Genomic DNA, 19,967 nt, shown 5'->3' on the forward strand with positions numbered 1-19,967 from the left:
TAGCCAGTTTGCTATCCACGAAAGGACATCGCCACCTATCCCATGACTTTTTACTTTTCCTAGAAGCCTCTCATGAGGAACTTTGTCAAACGCCTTCTGAAAATCCAAGTATACTATATCTACCGGTTCACCTTTATCCACATGTTTATTAACTCCTTCAAAAAAGTGAAGCAGATTTGTGAGGCAAGACTTGCCCTGGGTAAAGCCATGCTGACTTTGTTCCATTAAACCATGTCTTTCTATATGTTCTGTGATTTTGATGTTTAGAACACTTTCCACTATTTTTCCTGGCACTGAAGTCAGGCTAACCGGTCTGTAGTTTCCCGGATCGCCCCTGGAGCCCTTTTTAAATATTGGGGTTACATTTGCTATCCTCCAGTCTTCAGGTACAATGGATGATTTTAATAAGTTACAAATTTTTACTAATAGGTCTGAAATTTCATTTTTTAGTTCCTTCAGAACTCTGGGGTGTATACCATCCGGTCCAGGTGATTTACTACTCTTCAGTTTGTCAATCAGGCCTACCACATCTTCTAGGTTCACCGTGATTTGATTCAGTCCATCTGAATCATTACCCATGAAAACCTTCTCCATTACGGGTACCTCCCCAACATCCTCTTCAGTAAACACCAAAGCAAAGAAATCATTTAATCTTTCCGCGATGGCCTTATCTTCTCTAAGTGCCCCTTTAACCCCCTCGATTGTCTAACGGTCCAACTGACTCCCTCACAGGCTTTCTGCTTCGGATATATTTAAAAAAGTTTTTACTGTGAGTTTTTGCCTCTACAGCCAACTTCTTTTCAAATTCTCTCTTAGCCTGTCTTATCAATGTCTTACATTTAACTTGCCAATGTTTATGCTTTATCCTATTTTCTTCTGTTGGATCCTTCTTCCAATTTTTGAATGAAGATCTTTTGGCTAAAATAGCTTCTTTCACCTCCCCTTTTAACCATGCCGGTAATCGTTTTGCCTTCTTTCCACCTTTCTTAATGTGTGGAATACATCTGGACTGTGCTTCTAGAATGGTATTTTTTAACAATGACCACACCTCTTGGACATTTTTTACTTTTGTAGCTGCTCCTTTCAGTTTTTTTCTAACAATTTTTCTCATTTTATCAAAGTTTCCCTTTTGAAAGTTTAGCACGAGAGCCTTGGATTTGCACACTGTTCCTTTTCCAGTCATTAAATCAAATTTGATCATATTATGATCACTATTGCCAAGCGGCCCCACCACCGTTACCTCTCTCACCAAGTCCTGTGCTCCACTGAGAATTAGATCTAAAATTGCTCCCTCTCTCGTCGGTTCCTGAACCAATTGCTCCATAAAGCTATCATTTATTCCATCCAGGAACGTTATCTCTCTAGCGTGACCCGATGATACATTTACCCAGTCTATATTGGGGTAATTGAAGTCTCCCATTATTACTGCACTACCAATTTGGTTAGCTTCCCTAATTTCTCTTAGCATTTCACTGTCCATCTCACCATCTTGACCAGGTGGACGGTAGTATACCCCTATCACTGTAGTCTTCCCTGATACACAAAGGATTTCTACCCATAAAGATTCAATTTTGTATTTAGTCTCATACAGGATGTTTATCCTGTTGGACTCTATGCCATCCCGGACATAAAGCGCCACACCTCCTCCCGACTGCTCCTCTCTGTCATTGCGATATAATTTGTACCCCGGTATAGCACTGTCCCATTGGTTATCCTCTTTCCACCATGTCTCTGAGATGCCAATTAAGTCTATGTCATCATTTACTGCTATACATTCTAATTCTCCCATCTTACTTCTTAGACTTCTGGCATTAGCATACAAACATTTCAAAGTTTGTTTTTTGATTGTATTTTTATTCTGCTTTTTAATTGATAGGGATAAGTTAGAATTTTTTAGCTCAGGTGAGTTTTTAGTTACAGGCACTTGGACTACTTTTCCAATTATTGGAACCTCACTGTCGGGATGCCCTAATTCTAATGCATCATTAGTATCCTTTAAAGATACATCTCTCCGAACCATGCGCTGCTGAGCGACTGTCGGCTTTCCCCTTTGTTCTAGTTTAAAAGCTGCTCTATCTCCTTTTTAAAGGTTAGCGCCAGCAGTCTGGTTCCACCCTGGTTAAGGTGGAGCCCATCCCTTCGGAAGAGACTCCCCCTTCCCCAAAAGGTTCCCCAGTTCCTAACAAAACTGAATCCCTCTTCCTTGCACCATCGTCTCATCCACGCATTGAGACTCCGGAGCTCTGCCTGCCTCTGGTGACCTGCGCGTGGAACAGGGAGCATTTCAGAGAATGCTACCCTGGAGGTTCTGGATTTAAGCTTTCTACCTAAGAGCCTAAATTTGGCTTCCAGAACCTCCCTCCCACATTTTCCTATGTCGTTGGTGCCCACGTGTACCACGACAGCCGGCTCCTCCCCAGCACTGTCTAAAATCCTATCTAGGTGACGCGTGAGGTCCGCCACCTTCGCACCAGGTAGGCATGTTACCAGGCGATCCTCACGCCCACCCGCCACCCAGCTATCTACATTCCTAATAATCGAATCACCAACTATGACGGCCGACCTAACCCTTCCCTCCTGGGCAGTAGGCCTTGGGGAGATATCCTCAGTGCGAAAGGACAATGCATCACCTAGAGAGCAGGTCCTTGCTACAGGATCCTTTCCTGCTACATCTGGTTGGTGCTCTCCCATTATGAGACCTTCTTCCTCCAAGGCAGCACCAGGGCTGCCAGTCTGAAGTTGGGACTGGACTACTATGTCCCTGAAGGTCTCATCTATATACCTCTCTGTCTCCCTCAGCTCCTCCAGGTCTGCCACTCTAGCCTCCAGAGATCGGACTCGTTCTCTGAGAGCCAGGAGCTCTTTGCATCGCATGCACATGTACAACTTCTCACCGGTGGGTAAAAAATCATACATGTGACACTCGATGCAAAAGACTGGGAAGCCCCCCTCTTGCTGCTGGACTGCTGCCTTCATCTCAATTTTGATCAGTTCCTAGTTAAGTTTTAGGTTGCTATAGGAGTAGGAATGTGTCTAAGTTCCTTTAAATGTATTAGTGAATTCACTATATGTCTGGTAGTGGCCTACTGGGGTCTGATCGAATTCTCAATAAAGTTTTTGTTGATGGGTTTTTTTTTTTGGTTTTTTTTTGTGCAAGTGGCACCTGCCTATAAATTAAGGGATGAGCTTGGGGTGGGTGGGCGAGGGGTGGGAGGGTTGGGAATTACAAACAGTCTAACTTTAGTTAGTCAGCCTGAGTGACTCACAGCTCCCTTGATTAACAAATGTTGTTCCCTATTCAAACCTAATCACACTACCTCAACACCTTTCCAAGGTGAGTAACTGAGCTGAACTATTCAACTTTTTTACTTTGGTATATACTGCTCCTAGCTTATTTCTAGCTTCTGGCTACTTTTTTGTGGGGTTTTTTTTTTTGTGTTTTTTTTGTTTTTCAATACAATGCACTCAGTTATTTATTAAATAAAACACTTAGCTCTTTAAAAGTCTGGAGGACACTTTAATAGTCAGGCAGACTTTTAAAAAATAAACACACTACCTACTGCTACCTTATTGACTGACTAAATACAAACAGTCTAACTTGTTTATTTATTCACTGCCAACCTACTGCTACCTTATTGACTGACTAAAAATACAAACAGTCTAACTTGTGTATTCACTGCCTACCTACTGCTACCTTATTGACTGACTATTTAAAAATGCAAACAGTCTAACTTATTTTATTCACTGACCTTCACCTCAGAGCTGTTCCCTGGAACCAGGCTGTCGCTCTTCGAGGGCCTGCCTCCGTTCCAGCCCCAGTGCCATCTCCGTGGAATCGCTGAGTGAGTACATATTTGTACCTACGCGCGGGCGTAGATTTGTGTGCGCTACCTGGCACACACAAATCTATGCCTGATTTTATAACATGCACACGCAGCTGCGCGCATGTTATAAAATCCAGGGTCAACGCACACAAGGGGGTGCACACTTGTGCACCTTGCGCGCGCTGAGCCCTAGGGGAGCCCCGATGGCTTTCCCCATTCCCTCCGCCCCCCCCCCCCCACCTTTCTCTCCCTTCCCCTATCTAACCTGCCCCCCAACCCTACCTAAATCCCCCCCTACCTTTATTTTTTTATTTATGCCTGCCTTTGGGCAGGCGTAGACTGCGCGCGCCAGCCCCAGCAACAGTGGAGAGGCCTCTGGCCATGCCCACGCCCCGCCCCCAGACCGCCTCCCTCCACCCATTTTTTCAAGCCCCGGGACTTACACGTGTCCCGGGGGTTTGTGCACATTGCCGGGCCTATGCAAAATTGCCGGCGTGCACAGGAGCAGGTTTTCAGGGTACGCACGTAACCCTTTTAAAATCCTGCTCTATGTGAATCACTTTGCCCTTTTCCACATTAAATTGCATCTGCCATTTAGATGCCTAGTCTCCTAGGTCCTTCTGCAGTTCCTCACAATCTGCTGCTATTTCACAGCTCAAAACAATTTTGTGTTATATGCAAATTTGGTCACCTCACCTTACTCATTGTTCCCTTTTCTAGAATATTTATGAACATGCTAAGTAGCATAGGCCCCAGTACAGACTCCTGGGGCACTTCACTAATGGCCTTTCTCCTGAACTGAACTTTAGTTCTGTCCTCTGTTTCCTGTCTTTTATCCAGTTACCAATCCACAATAGGACATTGTCTCCTGCAGAGTCTGTCAGGAAGGACTTTGTCAAATACCTTCTGAAAATCCAAATGCACTATATCAACCGGCTCACCTTTATCTACATGTTCATTTACACCTTCAAAAAAAATCTAATAAATTGGTAAGGCAAGGCTTCCCTTTACAAAAACCATGTTGACTTCCTCCATCTCCCCCCATTAAACCACATCTATGTATGTGGTCAGTAATTTTGTTATTAGAATAGCTTTGAAAATGTTGCCCAGCAGCAATGTCAGGCTCACCGGTCTATAGTTTTCCTGACCAACCCCTAGAGCGCTTTTTAAAAACTAGTATCACATTAGCCACCCTTCAGTCTTCCGGTTCCAAGGCTGTTTTAAATGATAGATTGCAGATCACAAGAAACAGGTCTGCAGTTTCAATATCTAACACAGGGTCTTTGAGAGATATGACTGAAAAAAACCCAACCCAAAACATTTTTTAACTTTGCATGCCATCCTGCCATTAGAGCAGCAGGCTTTGAACCAGGGAGATAAGGGTTCAAATCCTGCTGCTGCTCCTTGTGACCTTGGGCAAGTCACTTTATCCTCTGTTGCCTCAGGTACAAACTTACAGGCCTGCTCTTGGACGCGCGTTTTCCCTTACTCCTTATTCAGTAAGGGGAGGAAAATGCGCGTCCAACCCGTGGCACCTAATAGCGCTCTCAACATGCAAATGCAGGTTGATGGCCCTATTAGGTATGCGTGCGGGATACAGTAAGTAAAATGTGCAGCCAAGCCGCACATTTTACTCTAAGAAATTAGCGCCTACCCAAAGGTAGGTGCTAGTTTCTGCCGGCACCGGGTAAGTGCACAGAAAAGCAGTAAAAACATCTTTTCTGCGCACCCTCCGACTTAATATCATAGCAATATTAAGTTGGAGGTCCCGAAGGGTGTAAAAAGTAAAAAAAAAAATATATTTTTATTGGGCCGGCGGCTGTCGGGCCGAAAACCGGACGCTCAACCCGTTTCCGAACCCGTTGCTGTCAGCGGGCTCGAGAACCGACGCTGGCAAAATTGAGCGTCGGCTGTCAAACCCGCTGACAGCCGCCACTCCGGGCTAAAAGGAGGCGCTAGGGACACGCTAGTGTCCCTAGCGCCTTCTTTTGCCCGTTTCTACCGCACCACCTAATTTGAATACTGAATCGCGCGCACCGGTGAGTGGCCGGTGCACGCGCCGGGAGAGCGGGCGTTCGTCTGCTCTCCCACGTTTTTACTGAATCGGCCCGTCAGATTGTGAGCCCTCTGGGGAATGTAATCCGCTTTGGAGTGCTGAAAAAGCGGAACATAAATATATAAATGTGTGAGCAAGCTTTCTTTGTCTCATTTAAGTTGAAGATAAAATCTATGTGTGCTTATCTCAAGTTCAACACAGAATTGAGTATTTGTGCAGCAACCAACAAGCACTTATTTCACATTAAAGAAGTAAATTTCATTCTTTATTTTTAGTTTCAGAAATAAGTCTTTATGCATATGTAGGCCTAGAAAAGAGATCAAGAGTTAAGATTTGTGGAAGGGGGAACGAAGAAAAAAGAGCAGGCTAATATTGGCAAAATAGCTCCACAGAATAATCTCCCCCTCTCCTGAAAAGAGCCCTGACAATGATTATGGGATTCTTATATGTACAATTTACTGAGCATGCTAATGTACCGTGAGTTGTAGATGTTCTAATTTCTATATAGGGGTTCCCCGAGACCTGATAATTCTGTGAAGGGGTCCTCCAAGGTAAAAAAAAAGGTTGAGAGAGGCTTATCAAACATCCTGCTTCAGTATCTTCTACATACCTGAAGTTTTGCTTCGATATTTGATTCATATTCTGTCTTTTTAGGCACTTCAGATTCCATTCAAGTAGCGTAGGTATTTTAAACATGCTTAAATACTGATGTACTAAACTGTGGAACAGCTTCACAAATATGATACCGTGCAGAGAAATGGGAAACAATGGCATAATCACATTGTCAAATTTAAACCTGTGCCTTTTTGTTCTATGCATGGTTTTGCATTTTTTAAACTATTTGCAAAAATTATGCAAAATGACTAATGAGCTGAAGAATACTGCAAATCGGCTCATTGGCAATTTTTGCACAGTTAATTTTTGCATGGAAAATTATCCAGGTCAGCAGTTTGAATGAAACTTAACTACACCTCAGGAAAGTGTAGCTAATTTTTTTTTCTGTAATAAAAGTCCACAGTTTAATGCAGATTTTACTGTGAAAAAAAGTCTGTGAGCCCAATTTAACATATCATGTAAATGGACTATTATTTTGAGAAAAATATTGTGTGTTAATGGCCTGTTTCAATGATCTTAATGCAAGTTAGTTCATCGACTTCTCTTTCCTCTGTTTAAACCCACCTGAGGCCATTGGGTTCCATCTCAGCAAAGATCAGAGTTAGAGAGACCATGAACAGAGAGAGAACTTTGAAGGACATCATTTTCTTGGTTTAATGGAAGAGAAAAGGACAATTGATGACCAGAAAATGTCTCAACCTGTAGGAAAGAGAAAAAATTCATGAAAGGCCCAATTTTCAAAAGCTTAAAATTGGGTTTTACATGTGTAAATGCACTTTACTTGAGTAAGTGGACTTTTGAAAATTGCTACAATATGTGCTATTGAATTGTTCATAGGATTTACACACATAAGTGCACTTTACCTGTGTAAATGCTTTTGAAAATTACCCCCAAAGCATTTCTGATTATGCTTGGGAAGTGCAAGCTGTGGATATGTGTGTGTGTCTCACTCTTTTTATTTTGCTACTCATTTAGAAAGAATATTGCAGGACATACATTTTTATGTGCTATGAATACTATATTCAGACTGGTGCTGTTCTCAATATCCAGTAGCTATTAACAGCTAAAAAAAATTAATGTATAGTGCCAAAAAGGAATTAACATTGGAGAAATTACTTACCTGATAATTTTATTTTCCTTAGTGTAGACAGATGGACTGAGGACCAATGGGGTATTGTGCTCTCCTGATAGCAGATGGGAGACGGAGTCAGATTTCAAAGCTGACGTCACTCTACATATACCCATGCAGTAAGCTTAGCTCTTCAGTATTCTCCTCGAAGAGCCATTGTGGATATATGTTTGCTTAAGTAACTTGATTAAACTTGGAATGTTTTGCACTGATTTTCACACTGGAGACCGGCAGTGTACTCAACCAATTAATGCCGACAACCGACAGGCTGTAGGTGTTTTGAACTAGGGGTAAGCCATGGCTTACCCATATTTACTTAGTCTCGAGGTTTGCTACCCAAGGTTCTCGTTTTCTGGGGCAACCGTGGGCAGGATGCTGAGTCCGTCTGTCTACACTAAGGAAAACGAAATTATCAGGTAAGTAATTTCTCCATTTCCTAGCATGTAGCCAGATGGACTCAGGACCAATGGGATGTACAAAAGCTACTCCCGGTCAGGGTGGGAGGCTGCCCGTGGCACACTTAGTGCTGCCCTTGCAAAGGCTGTGTCCTCCTGGGCCTGAACATCCAGGTGGTAAAACCTGAGAAAGGTGTGTATGGAGGACAATGTCGCCACTCGGCCAATCTCGGCGGGCGACAGCAGCTTGGTTTCCGCCCAGGAGACTACCTGGGCCCTCGTAGAATGAGCCTTAACACGTATAGGTAAGAGCTTTCCTGCCTCTTATGTAGGCCGCCTTGACTACTTTTATCCAGCGGGCTATGATCACCCGCGATGCCGCTTCCCCTTGTTTCTTCCCGCTGCGAAGAATGAACAGGTGGACCGTTTTGTGCACAGGTCCCAATCCTTTCAGGTATCTGACTAGGAGTCTGCCGACATTTAGATGGCGAAGGAGGCGGGAGTCTTCACAGTCCTTATGTTCATCTGAAGATAGTCTCGAGATGGTTTGCTTCACATGAAACTAGGAAACCACTTTCGGTAAGACGAAGGAGACCATGCGCAGTTGTATGGTTCTAGGCGTGAACCTAAGGGAATGGTTCCCGACAGGATAGTGCCTGAAGTTGGGAGATGCAACGAGCTGAACCACCAAGGATGCCATCTTCAATGTTAAGAGACGTGGTGACAGACCACGTGTTGGTCTGAAGGAAGCCCCCTCCATGCTAAGAAGTCTAATACTAGGTTGAGATTCCATAGAGGTACCGGCCACTTTAGGGGTGGTCTAAATTTTTTAACCCCTTTCAGGAACTGGGACACATCTGGATGGGTTGCTATACTGATGCTGTCCACTTCGGCTGCGAAGCCGGTCAGTGCTGCAACTTGGACCTTGAGGGAGTTGAGTGACAACCTCTTCTTCATACCATCCTGCAGGAACTCCAGGATCCTGGGGTTTTGGCTGTCCACGGGAGAATCCAGTGGTTCTCACACCAAGCTTCGAATACTCTCCAGATCCGTATGTAAAACAGGGATGTGGAGAACTTGCGCGCTGGGAGTAAGGTGTCAATCATGGCCTTTGTGTAACTGTGATTCTTCAAGCTGGTCCTCTCAAGGGTCAAACCGTAAGGGAGAATCGAGACGGATCTTCGTGGAGCATCGGGCCCTGCCGGAGAAGGTCCCTGTGTGGAGGTAGGCACAGAGGGTTCCCCGCAAGTAGTCTTCATATGTCTGCGTACCATGGTCATCTTGGCCAGTCCAGGGCGACTAGTAAAACTAGTCCCCTGTAGTGCTCTATCTTGCGGATGACCCTCCCAGTAGTGGCCGTGGGGGAAGGTGTACAGTAGGATTTCCTCTGGACAGGTGTGGACGAGAGCGTTGAGTCCCCAGGATTGTGGTTCTCGCTGCGGCTGAAGAACCTGGGAACTTGGGCATTGAGCTGGGTTGCCAGTAGATCCAAGGCTGGGAGGCCCCAGCGATTTACTATCAGTTGGAAGGCTGTGGTAGACAGCGTTCATTCCGCCGGGTCTAGGCTCTCTCTGCTGAGGTAGTCTACTGAGATATTATCTTAACCCACGAAGTAAGAACATAAGAACATAAGAAATTGCCATGCTGGGTCAGACCAAGGGTCCATCAAGCCCAGCATCCTGTTTCCAATAGAGGCCAAATCAGGTCACAAGAACCTGGAAATTACCCAAACACTATGAAGATCCCATGCCATTGATGCAATTAATAGCAGTGGCTATTCCCTAAGTAAATTTGATTAATAGCCGTTAATGGACTTCTCCTCCAAGAACTTATCCAAACCTTTTTTGAACCCAGCTACACTAACTGCACTAACCACATCCTCTGGCAACAAATTCCAGAGCTTTATTGTGCATTGAGTGAAAAGAATTTTCTCTGATTAGTCTTAAATGTGCTACTTGCTAACTTCATGCAATGCCCCCTGGTCCTTCTATTATTCGAAAGTGTAAATAACCGATAGGAGGCTGAGATCCCTTGTAGGTTTATCTCCGCCCATGTCAATAAAGGGTCTATTTCCAGAGACACCTGCTGGCTCTTGGTTCCTCCCTGGTGGTTGATGTAAGCCTGGAGTCTGTGGCTGAATCGCAGGCAAGCTAGCCTGACTGCTTGAGCTTCCAGGCGGATTATGTTCCATTCTGCCTCTTTCTTGTTCCATTGTCCCTGGTCCATCAGTTCCTGACAGTGGTTCCCCACTCTCACAGGCTCACATCTGTGGTGAACAAGATCTGGTTTGGTGGGGATAGGCTTACTCCTGTGCTTAGATGGTCTTCTTGTAGCCACCATTGGAGTTGAGCCCGAACCTCTGCTGGTAGTTGGAGGTGAATTGAGTAGTCCTGGGACAGTGGGTTCCATCGTGACAGTAGAGAGCGCTGGAGTGGTTGCGTATGTGCCCTTGCCCATGGAATGACCTCCGGGGTTGATGTCATGAGGCCGAAGACTTGAAGGTAGTCCCATATCTTGGGGCGTGCATTGGTCATCAGTTGTCATGATTGTTCCATCAATTTCCATCTCCTTGGAGGGGAAAGGAAAACTTTGTTCTGTTTGTTGTCGAACCGGCACCCCCCCCCCCCCCCCAATCCCCGGTACTCTAGTGATTGAGAGTGACTGAGAGGGCTTTAGACCACTTTTGTTCATATTCACGACCCATCCGAGCTCCTGCAGTAGGCTATTGACTCTGCTGGTCACCTGTATGCTCTCCGACGAAGGCTTTGCCCTGATCAACCAATCATCCAGGTAGGGATGTAACAGGATCCCTTCCTTCCTCAGTGTTGCCACCACAACCACCATAATTTGGTGAAGCTCCTGGGGGCGGCTGCTAAACTGGAGGGTAGCACCCGGAACTGGTAATGGTGACCCAGTATCGCAACACGCAGAGTTTCCATGCGGAAGTGTGGTATCCATAGATGATTGATGATGTTCTTCAGATCCAAGATGGGTCGGATAGACCCTTCCCTTCTTGGGAACGATAAAATAGATGGAATAGCGCCCAGTCATTTGCTGAGGCATGGGCACCAGAGTTATTGCCTTCAGACTGAGTAGTCTTGTTAATGTGGTTTCTACTGCCAGTCTCTTGGGTGGGAGTGGCAGGGTGATCTCATAAAGTTGTCTTGATGGATGCAGCGGAATTCCAGAGAGTAACCCTCTCGATGATGTTTAGGACCTATTTGTCCAACGTTATTTTGACCCATCTTTGATAGAAGAGGGCAAGTCGACCCCCCTATGGCTTCTTCCTGTGGATGGGTCGGTCTCTTCTCATTGTGGGGTACGGCTGGAACTTGTGCCCGGTCCTGCTCTATGGGATGCGCACAAGTTATGCGCCTGGTCCTACTCTATGGGATGCGCACAAGTTATGCGCATCGGCTGCCGGAAGATCCTGCACATACCGCCAAGGGGAAGGGAAGATGGCGCCGACGACCACAGCGTGTAAGATGAGCCCCCACCCCCCAAGGGTCTCCATGTGTGTAGACCCTTGCACCGGATCAGGGCCTAGCCTAACCAAGGCTGCTCAACCCGATCGGTGTTCCCTTTTTAACTCGCTGGAGACCGGAGACCTGAATTTAAAGTTTCCTTCTTACCTGGTCTCGTTGCTTACCACTTGTGCATCGGACGGTCTCCAGCTGCAGGGGGAGAGGGTTTTACCTTCACCGCCGTGCTCGGATGTGCACCCGCTGCCTTTCAGCCACTCTGGGGGCTAAGTCCATGCCGGGACCATGGCACACCTCTGAGGAATATTGGAGATCACCTCAGGCATTCTCAACTGGGGGTGGGACCCTTAGCTTTCACCGCAGGAGAGTGGGGCTCGATCTTCTTAAAGGTAAATTTCTTTCTTTTTTTTTTGCTGTAGATCTTTCTTTTTGCTGTAATTGTTAACATTATTCTAGTGTGTGGAATAGTGCCCGCATCTGCTAAGGAGACGGAGAAATACTGAAGAGCTAAGCTTACTGCATGGGTATATGTAGAGTGATGTCAGCTTTGAAATCTGACTCCGTCTCCCATCTGCTCTCAGAAGAGCACAATACCCCATTGGTCCTGAGTCCATCTGGCTTCACGCTAGGAAACTATATTTATTAAGTATATAGTAGTAACCATAGAGCCTGATGTGCTAAAAGTTTTAGCTCATTTGGGGGCAAGAATCAAATCTTTTTACATGGGTTCATATGTTTACCTGTGTAAAAATGTGTGTGGAATATTGTCTCCCCCACTCAGTGTAGATAAAATGTGTGCTATTCACATAGGGGTAGATTTTAAAAAGCATTTACTCGAGCAAAACTGGTTTTTGCTCAAGTAAATACACTTTACTCAAGTAAGTGGGCTTTTCAAAATTGCTACAATATATGCCATTGAATTGTCCATAGGATTTACTCAAGTAAGTGCACTTTACTCGAGTAAATAGCTTTTGAAAATTGCTACGATAGTATGTCACATTTACATGCGTAACTCCTTTGAAAATGACCCCCATAGTAACTATGGACCTGCAGGCTCTATGGGCAGTTTCATTTTTGCCCTCCCTTTGTCTACTTTAGTGGGCAGTTTAATTTTTGCCCTCCCTTTGTCTACTTTAATGGAAATATTAGACAAACCCATAGCAGAGTATCTCCTTAAACTCCAGGAGAATTTATCTGAAAATAAAGCAATTTTTGAAATGGTTATTTGCACCTTTGAACAAAGTGCCATAAATAGTGCTCTAGGTTTTGGTTTTGCACATATTCTAGTGATTTAGGGCAGCAATCACGCAAGACATCTTGTCTGTAGGCAGTTTATTTGTGGGTGTTTATCTTGAAATCTAGACTTGTATCTAGAATAACTTTTTTCCACTTAACACAATTCATCTGAATAACTAGTGATCCATAAACTGTGGGTCTGGAGTTACAGGGGGTACCCAGAGTAGCCAAGTCACCAGATAAATAAATTCTTTCCTCATGCAATTAGGAAAATGAATGGTTAAAAACAGGAGAAGAGAGCAGAATGCAAATGAATTTGAACATATATATTAGTTTTAATGTTTAAATTGTAGAAGATGTCATGTTTTCTTTTAATTTTGAAGTCCTCAATTTTTCTTGTTGATTCTTGGATTTTGTTGTAGCTTTATTTTATTTATTTATTTATTTATTTATTTATTTAGCCATTTTATATACTGTTATTCCAAATGAAGATCACAACGGTTTACATCATGACATGAATGTTATAGGAAGCCAATTACATCCACTTGATGTGTTCATATATCCATTAAGTGAGAGACACAAACATCATACATTATGGCAATAGACTTGAATTAAAACATTCTAATTCCTTTTTGCAGTCATGCCACAGGGTTTGTAAAATTCGCCAATGAAAACATTCTAACTCCTGTTTGTAGTCAGGTTGTACTGTGCATAACGTTCTCTATTTGTAGTTAGGTCATACTGTGCACAACATTCTCTAGACCAGTGGTTCTCAACCTTTTTTCTGTCGGGACACACCTGACAGATGGTTCTCACATGCATGACACTCTGAACACATGACCATCATGGGTCTAAATGTAAAAGTACAGTTTGCATCCACAGGAAGGCCCCCCTCCCCCTCCCCCCCGACCCATAATGTAAAGCAGAATTACGACATTCCCCATACAACTCAGCCTGCAAAAAAGATATTCTGGTTCTGGTGTCATGTCAGTAACAGCAACACAAACTCCTTCTACCAGGCTCAATATGAAAAGCCAGTAGTTTACCACCAATGCATGTGCTCTTGAGAAAACACAACAAATAAGACTGATACAGATGCTTACATGTTAGTAAAATACCTAACCTCGGTCACAGACACAGAACCAACCTAACATACTCCCAGGATCTGCAGTAATGCACATAAACTAATCCACACACAGTTACACCTGTATTATGGAATGTACTCAAACAGTAACAACCTTACCTATGAGAAAGGCAACACTACAAATATTAAATCAGACTCTAAACACCAATACACCTCCTATTAGGAAAACAGAATTAGTCAAGCAGCTGTAGATCCCCACACAGAAATAATTGTAAAACTACACTAATAAACAGAATCAATGTTTCAAAACAGCTATGAACAGAATAACATCCAACAATTAAAAACTCATAAAAATTATTAAAAATTCTCCAAACACCAATAAAATAATTCTAAACTGCAGACACATCACATAATATTTAATAATTAAAATGGCAGTCAATCAAGAAAAATAAACTTAGCCACCTTTACTTACCCTCTCCAGCAGCTCTCCTACTCCTCTTCCATGCAGACCAGTAGCACACACTAGTGTTGTGACCGTCGCTGCCCGACGTCTTCACTCAGCCCTCTTTACCTCTGTGGCAACTCCCTCCAGGTCTGAAGGACGGCTGGCTGCTGCGCCGTCTCCCTGCCGTCTCTCTCCAGCGTCCCCAGGCCAGCTCGACGCTGCAGATCCGCCATGTTGCCTGAAGCCTAGGGCGCACACTCCGAGTGAAGTACCAGCAAGGGCGCAAACCTCAGGGGTGTCCCCCTGAGATGACATCATCCACTTCTGCTATTTAAAGGTCTCTGATATCACTACTAGTTGAGTTAGCAAGGACTGGGCTAAGGTTCAGATTGGGTTCCCTGCCTAAGCTACTTTGCCACCTCGGACTTACCAGAGGTACCCGCTCCTCGGGGGCCTCGCTCTCTTTCTTTGCCTTTCAAGTCACAGACAGGAATCGGTACTCGCTCCTCGAGGGCCCTCGTTCCTGACTATCTGTTGATTCTCTTCTGCCTGGAAGTCATCATTATCTACATCTTTGTGAGTTACCATCACTCTCTCAGAGCTTTCCCTGGAACCAGGTACTCATTCCTCGAGGGCCTATCCTTTCCAGCTCCTGAGCTCCCTGAGACCAATATGTGAGTGTTGTCATCTAGTTCTGTTCATGAAGTCTGCATACCCTGCCTACTCATTGTCTACAGTTTCTCAACAGCTCAGCCTTCCAGGGATCGCTGTTACAGTATCTGAGGGACTTCAGCCCCACTGGGTAGTTCAGCTCACTACTGCCACCTCTGGTGGTTTCAAGACCTGTTTAATAAAAGAACTAGTGTGTGTCTGTCTCCATACTCTAAGCCTAGCCAGTGGTCCCTCTCGGGATCTTCCCCCGGCAGTCTATAACAACAGATTGCTAAGTCCGCCTACGGAATACATCAGATGAACACTCCTATCTGATTGCTCCTCCCATCAGCATAGTGGATCATGACAACTAGAAGCAGCAGTACTGGCTGAAGCTCTGTACTCATGGTCCTCTTCCTTAGGGCCCAGGACCAGTCTCTCTGTCTCTCACACTCACACATACCAGTCACACCCCCATGACCAGTTTCTGTCTCTCACACACCAATCATCTCCCGACTAATCTTTCTCTTACACACAGTCACCTTCTCGAACAGTCTCTCTCTCTCATGCACACTCACACAGGCTTCCCACTCCCATGCCGTGTATCATACACACCCACACCCAGGTTTCTCACTCCCATGCTCGCTCTCTCCACATGCATAGGCTTCTTATTCCCATAATCGCTTTCTCTCACACACACCAATCACCTCACCAACCAGTCTTTCTCTCATGCATATACACACAGGCTTCCCACTCCCATGCTCTCTCTCACATATACAGGCTTCTCACTCCCATGCTGTCTTTCACACACCCCCCCACACACCAGGCTTCTCACTCCCATGCTCCCTCACATACACAGGTTTCTTACTTCCATGCTTTCTTTCACATACACCCCCATGCACCAAGCTTCTTACTCCCATGCTCTCTCACTTCCATGCTTTCTCTCTGTTACACATACACACCAGTCATCTCCCTAACCAGTCACTTTCATTGTCTCTCACATATACACACATCACCTCTGACCAGTTTCTCTCAATCACACACATGCTCTCTCTCACAATCAAATACATACTCTCACTACACACAGTCTCTATCACAGTTATACATACATACTCTCAATCACACACAAATACTCTCAATCACACACACATTCTCTCACACACAAACTGGCTGTCTCTCACTTCCTGCCCCCCCTCCCCACCAGAGCACAAATGGTAGCTGCAGCAGTCTCCTCCTCCAGCTCCCGCAGGCCAAGAAAAAAGAATCCCATTGGCTGCAGGAGGCTAATGCTGCTGTCTCCTTTGCCGATTGCCTGCTGCTTAGGATTTTGCTCCGGGCCCATGCTACTGCTCAGGGCGATGCTGCTGCCACTACTTTTCCATGCAGCATGGTTCTTTCTTCTTCCTGCACACCCAATTGCACATCACTTCCTGTTCCGGGAAGAAGAAAAGGCCAGCTGCAGTTGCCAGCCTCCACTAAAACTGTTGCCATGCTTAGCCAGGCTTGAAAGTGCTGATAACCTGGGCAGCAACGGCAGCAGTGGAAGACCATCTGCCTCTCGCTCGGTGAAGGAAGAGGAGGGAAGAGCAGTAGGAGACCAGTAGCACGCGACACACCAGTTGAGAATCACTGCTCTAGACAATGAAAATGTTCTAACCTCTCTGTTTGTAGTCAGGTTGTATTGTGCTTAAAGTTCTCTACACAATGAAAATGTTCTAACCCCTGTTTGTAGTCAGGTCGTACTGTGCATAATGTTCTCCAGGCAATGAAAACATTCTAACCTCCCTCTTTGTTGTCAGGTCGTACTGTGCATAATGTTCCCTAGACAATGAAAACGTTCTAACCCCTGTTTGTGGTCATGATGTACTGTGCATAACATTTTCTAGATCCTCTGTTCAGGCTTTTAGAAACTTGAACAAACAGATCAGAAAGGTTTGTATGGGGGAGTATGTTTATTATTGTTTTTAGGTATATACTTATTTTGTTTTGATATATGATTGATGTCCATACCTTTTTTTTTTTTGTAATTTGTCTCGAGTAATATTTTTTGCACAGGCAGACTATACATTTTTAAGTAAATAAATTTGTATCCTTTTGCTGTTACTCATTGTTTTCCTACTGTTAATTTTCTATTCAATACAAAAAGTAAAGTACAGTGAATAAGTAGTAGGTGGTAAGTTGTTGTTGACCTTTCTTTCTGCTTGTCCTAATAAACTGATGCACTGCATGTATACAACTGAATTTAACACAAATATAGATTTACAATTCATTGTAACATTATTTCTTCATTTTCCCTTACACACTCTTATGTGTTTGATGATAAAGAGGATGAAATGAAGACACTTACCTTGCCTGAACTGCTGTGCTGAAGGAGTCACTGAAGCAGGTGGTTTAGCTACAGACAGCTTCCCTTTTTATAATGCTCACTTCTGCATCTGCTAGCTGAACATTAATTCAGCCAGGCCTCAAAGATAATAACCACCATTGTTAGATCCATTAGAGAAAGAAAATACATTTAAAAACATATTTACATTTACAGTAATTAACTTTTCAGTATCACAAAATTAAGACCTAATATGTTTTATGAGTAAAGTCATTGCAATATTCTGCTCAATTAAGGCAGTTTAATCATGAATTCAGTACCATTTTATATACAATAAAAGAAGGATTCTTTTAAGCAACTTAGTCATTTAAGCACTGAAAAAAGTAAAATGCTCTATTTGTAGTTATGGTTCCCTTTCTTCAAAATACCTAAATGTCACGTCATAACGAATATGAAGGGATGAAGGTGAAATTGTAAAATATTATCTAACGTAATTAACTTTAAATCTCTATCAGCCCATTTTTGGCCAAAGTAATTGTGCATGCAGTTGCCAAGAAAATCCAGAAATGTTTGGATGATTTTCATTTGTTAGACCACGACCATTCTGGATTTAGAACTGGTCATAATACCAAACTGCTGTTGTGATAGTTATGGATGATTTATTACATAGGGAGGGTAACTTTCAAACGGGCTGATACAGTAAAGCACGGCCCCAGTTGCCCGTTTTTTAACCCGCTTTGACGCATGTTTTGAGCGCGTAAGACGGACGCGCGATTCAGTATCAGCTTTTACGCATCCTTAGCGCTTGCCGAAAAAGACGCGTATCCATTACTGCCCGCCGCATGTATATAATATGTTAATGATCGGATTAGCTATTCCCCCCGATACAGTAACGTGTGCCCAAATTATCGCCTTTTTAACCAGCTTATTTACCGCGTCTTTAACCTCAATATTTACCACCTACCCTGACCCTGGCGTTAGTGTGGTGTTCAGTCAGCTTCGTACCAGACAGCGCCATGGACAACATGCATATATTGACTCTGGCGATATTTTTCATTCGGTTGAGAAGCAGAATGAGAAATGCTCGAATGAGAAATGCTCGGCAGATTGGAGAGGCCAACAGGGGAGCCCAGCAGCAAGACTGGAGAACCCAGCAGCAAGACCGGAGAAGGTATGTGTTCTGTTTGGGTTCAACTGTACCATCATCTCTGGGCGTCTCTGAGGCTTCGGACATGGACGTCTCTACAGACGCCGGAGAGATGGGAGCCGTGCCAGGCCTTCCTCCGGCGTCCATTAGGCGTCCTGAGGCTTGGGGGGGGGGGGGAAGGGACAGCGAACGCCTATACGGACGCCTATATGGATGCCTATATGGGGCATTCCTCTTGTGTCTAGAATTAGGAATCCCTGAGGCTGGTGATTGTAGTAAACGCTTAAGAATGCATAGCTCATTTATGAATAGTAAAAGCTTAAGAACGCATAGCTCATTTAAGAATACAAACTTGAGAATCCACAGTGTTGCAGATCCATGTATATACTGTTGCAGATCCATGTATATACTGTTAAATAATTTATATGTGCTGCTATTAAAACTATGTACACCAGAGAATCCACAGTGTGGCATATGTACTGGCAAACATTTTCTATTAGCCCTGCAAGTAAATCTATGTGCACCTGAGAATCCATAGTGTTGCATATCCATGTATATGCTATTAAACGATTTATATGTGTTCATCAATTGGTTTGAATTTCTTGTGTTTGCCTCTGTTGTATTCCATGCAGGCAGAGCACCGTGCCATCAGCTGGCCAGTCCATCGGCAGGCCATTGGCAGGCTAGGACGTTTCATTCGCACACGGACAACTCTGTTTGGCATGTGTGAGCGAGATGTTGTCCGAACCTACCGGCTGAGCTCAAGGGCAATCTTGTTCTCTATGAAGATCTGCGCTGCGACCTAGACCCCTGGCCAATCGCCACCATGCTGTGCCAGGGTTGACAAAACTTCTCGGTGCCTTAAATTTTTTTGGTACCGGAAGTTTTCAAAACCCCGTGAGTGTCGTTGCAGGTGTGACACAGGCCTCAATTTCACGGCATCTATCACAGGTGTTGAAGGCCATGATGAAGCGGATGAGAAAGTACATTGTCTATCCTATGGATCCAGCGGAGCTGCAACAGATCCGCAGTGGGTTCATGGGTATTGCGGGGATGCCGAACGTGTTGGGTGCTATCGACTGCACTCATATTGCGTTTACCCCCAGGTCGGAGGAAGAGAGTGCGTTCCGGAATCGCAAGCACTTCCATTCGATGAATGTGCAAGTCGTTTGCGATGCACACCTTCGGATTCTAAATGTTGTAGTGAAGTATCCTGGGAGCTGCCATGACGCCTACATTCTCACACATTCAGCTCTAGGGACCCAGTTCCAAGAGGGAAAGTACGGTGAAGGTTGGCTATTTGGTAAGTGACAATGGCTACTGCCTGTGATTCTATCTGTCATGTGTTCAGGTCTGGGGATGTTTGCTATACAATAATGTTTATGATGTTATGTTTATGATGTTAGGCACTGCAAAGTTGTTTTTGATGCATTCCGGATTATTGATCCTATAAGTGATGGCGGCTATGGCTGTAAGCCCTGGTTGCTAACTCCACTCCAGTCCCCACGCACAGCGGCCAAAAAACACTACAATGAGGCTCATGACAGCACCAGAAACATGATTGAGCGCACTTTTGGAGT

General features: G+C 44.5%; 1 protein-coding gene across 1 annotated transcript in view; it reads right to left on the reverse strand.

Annotated features, from left to right (window-relative positions):
- GIP (gastric inhibitory polypeptide) overlaps positions 1-7,190 on the reverse strand; it is a 164,568-nt gene extending 157,378 nt beyond the window's left edge. The window contains exon 1 of the mRNA XM_029573798.1: positions 7,060-7,190. Within this exon, the coding sequence (XP_029429658.1) occupies positions 7,060-7,139 (80 nt within the window). The 5' untranslated portion in view covers positions 7,140-7,190. The remainder of the gene's footprint in view (positions 1-7,059) is intronic.
- Between the last annotated feature and the right edge of the window lie 12,777 nt (positions 7,191-19,967).

This window comes from Rhinatrema bivittatum, chromosome 12 (assembly GCF_901001135.1).
Source record: "Rhinatrema bivittatum chromosome 12, aRhiBiv1.1, whole genome shotgun sequence".
NCBI lineage: Eukaryota > Metazoa > Chordata > Amphibia > Gymnophiona > Rhinatrematidae > Rhinatrema > Rhinatrema bivittatum.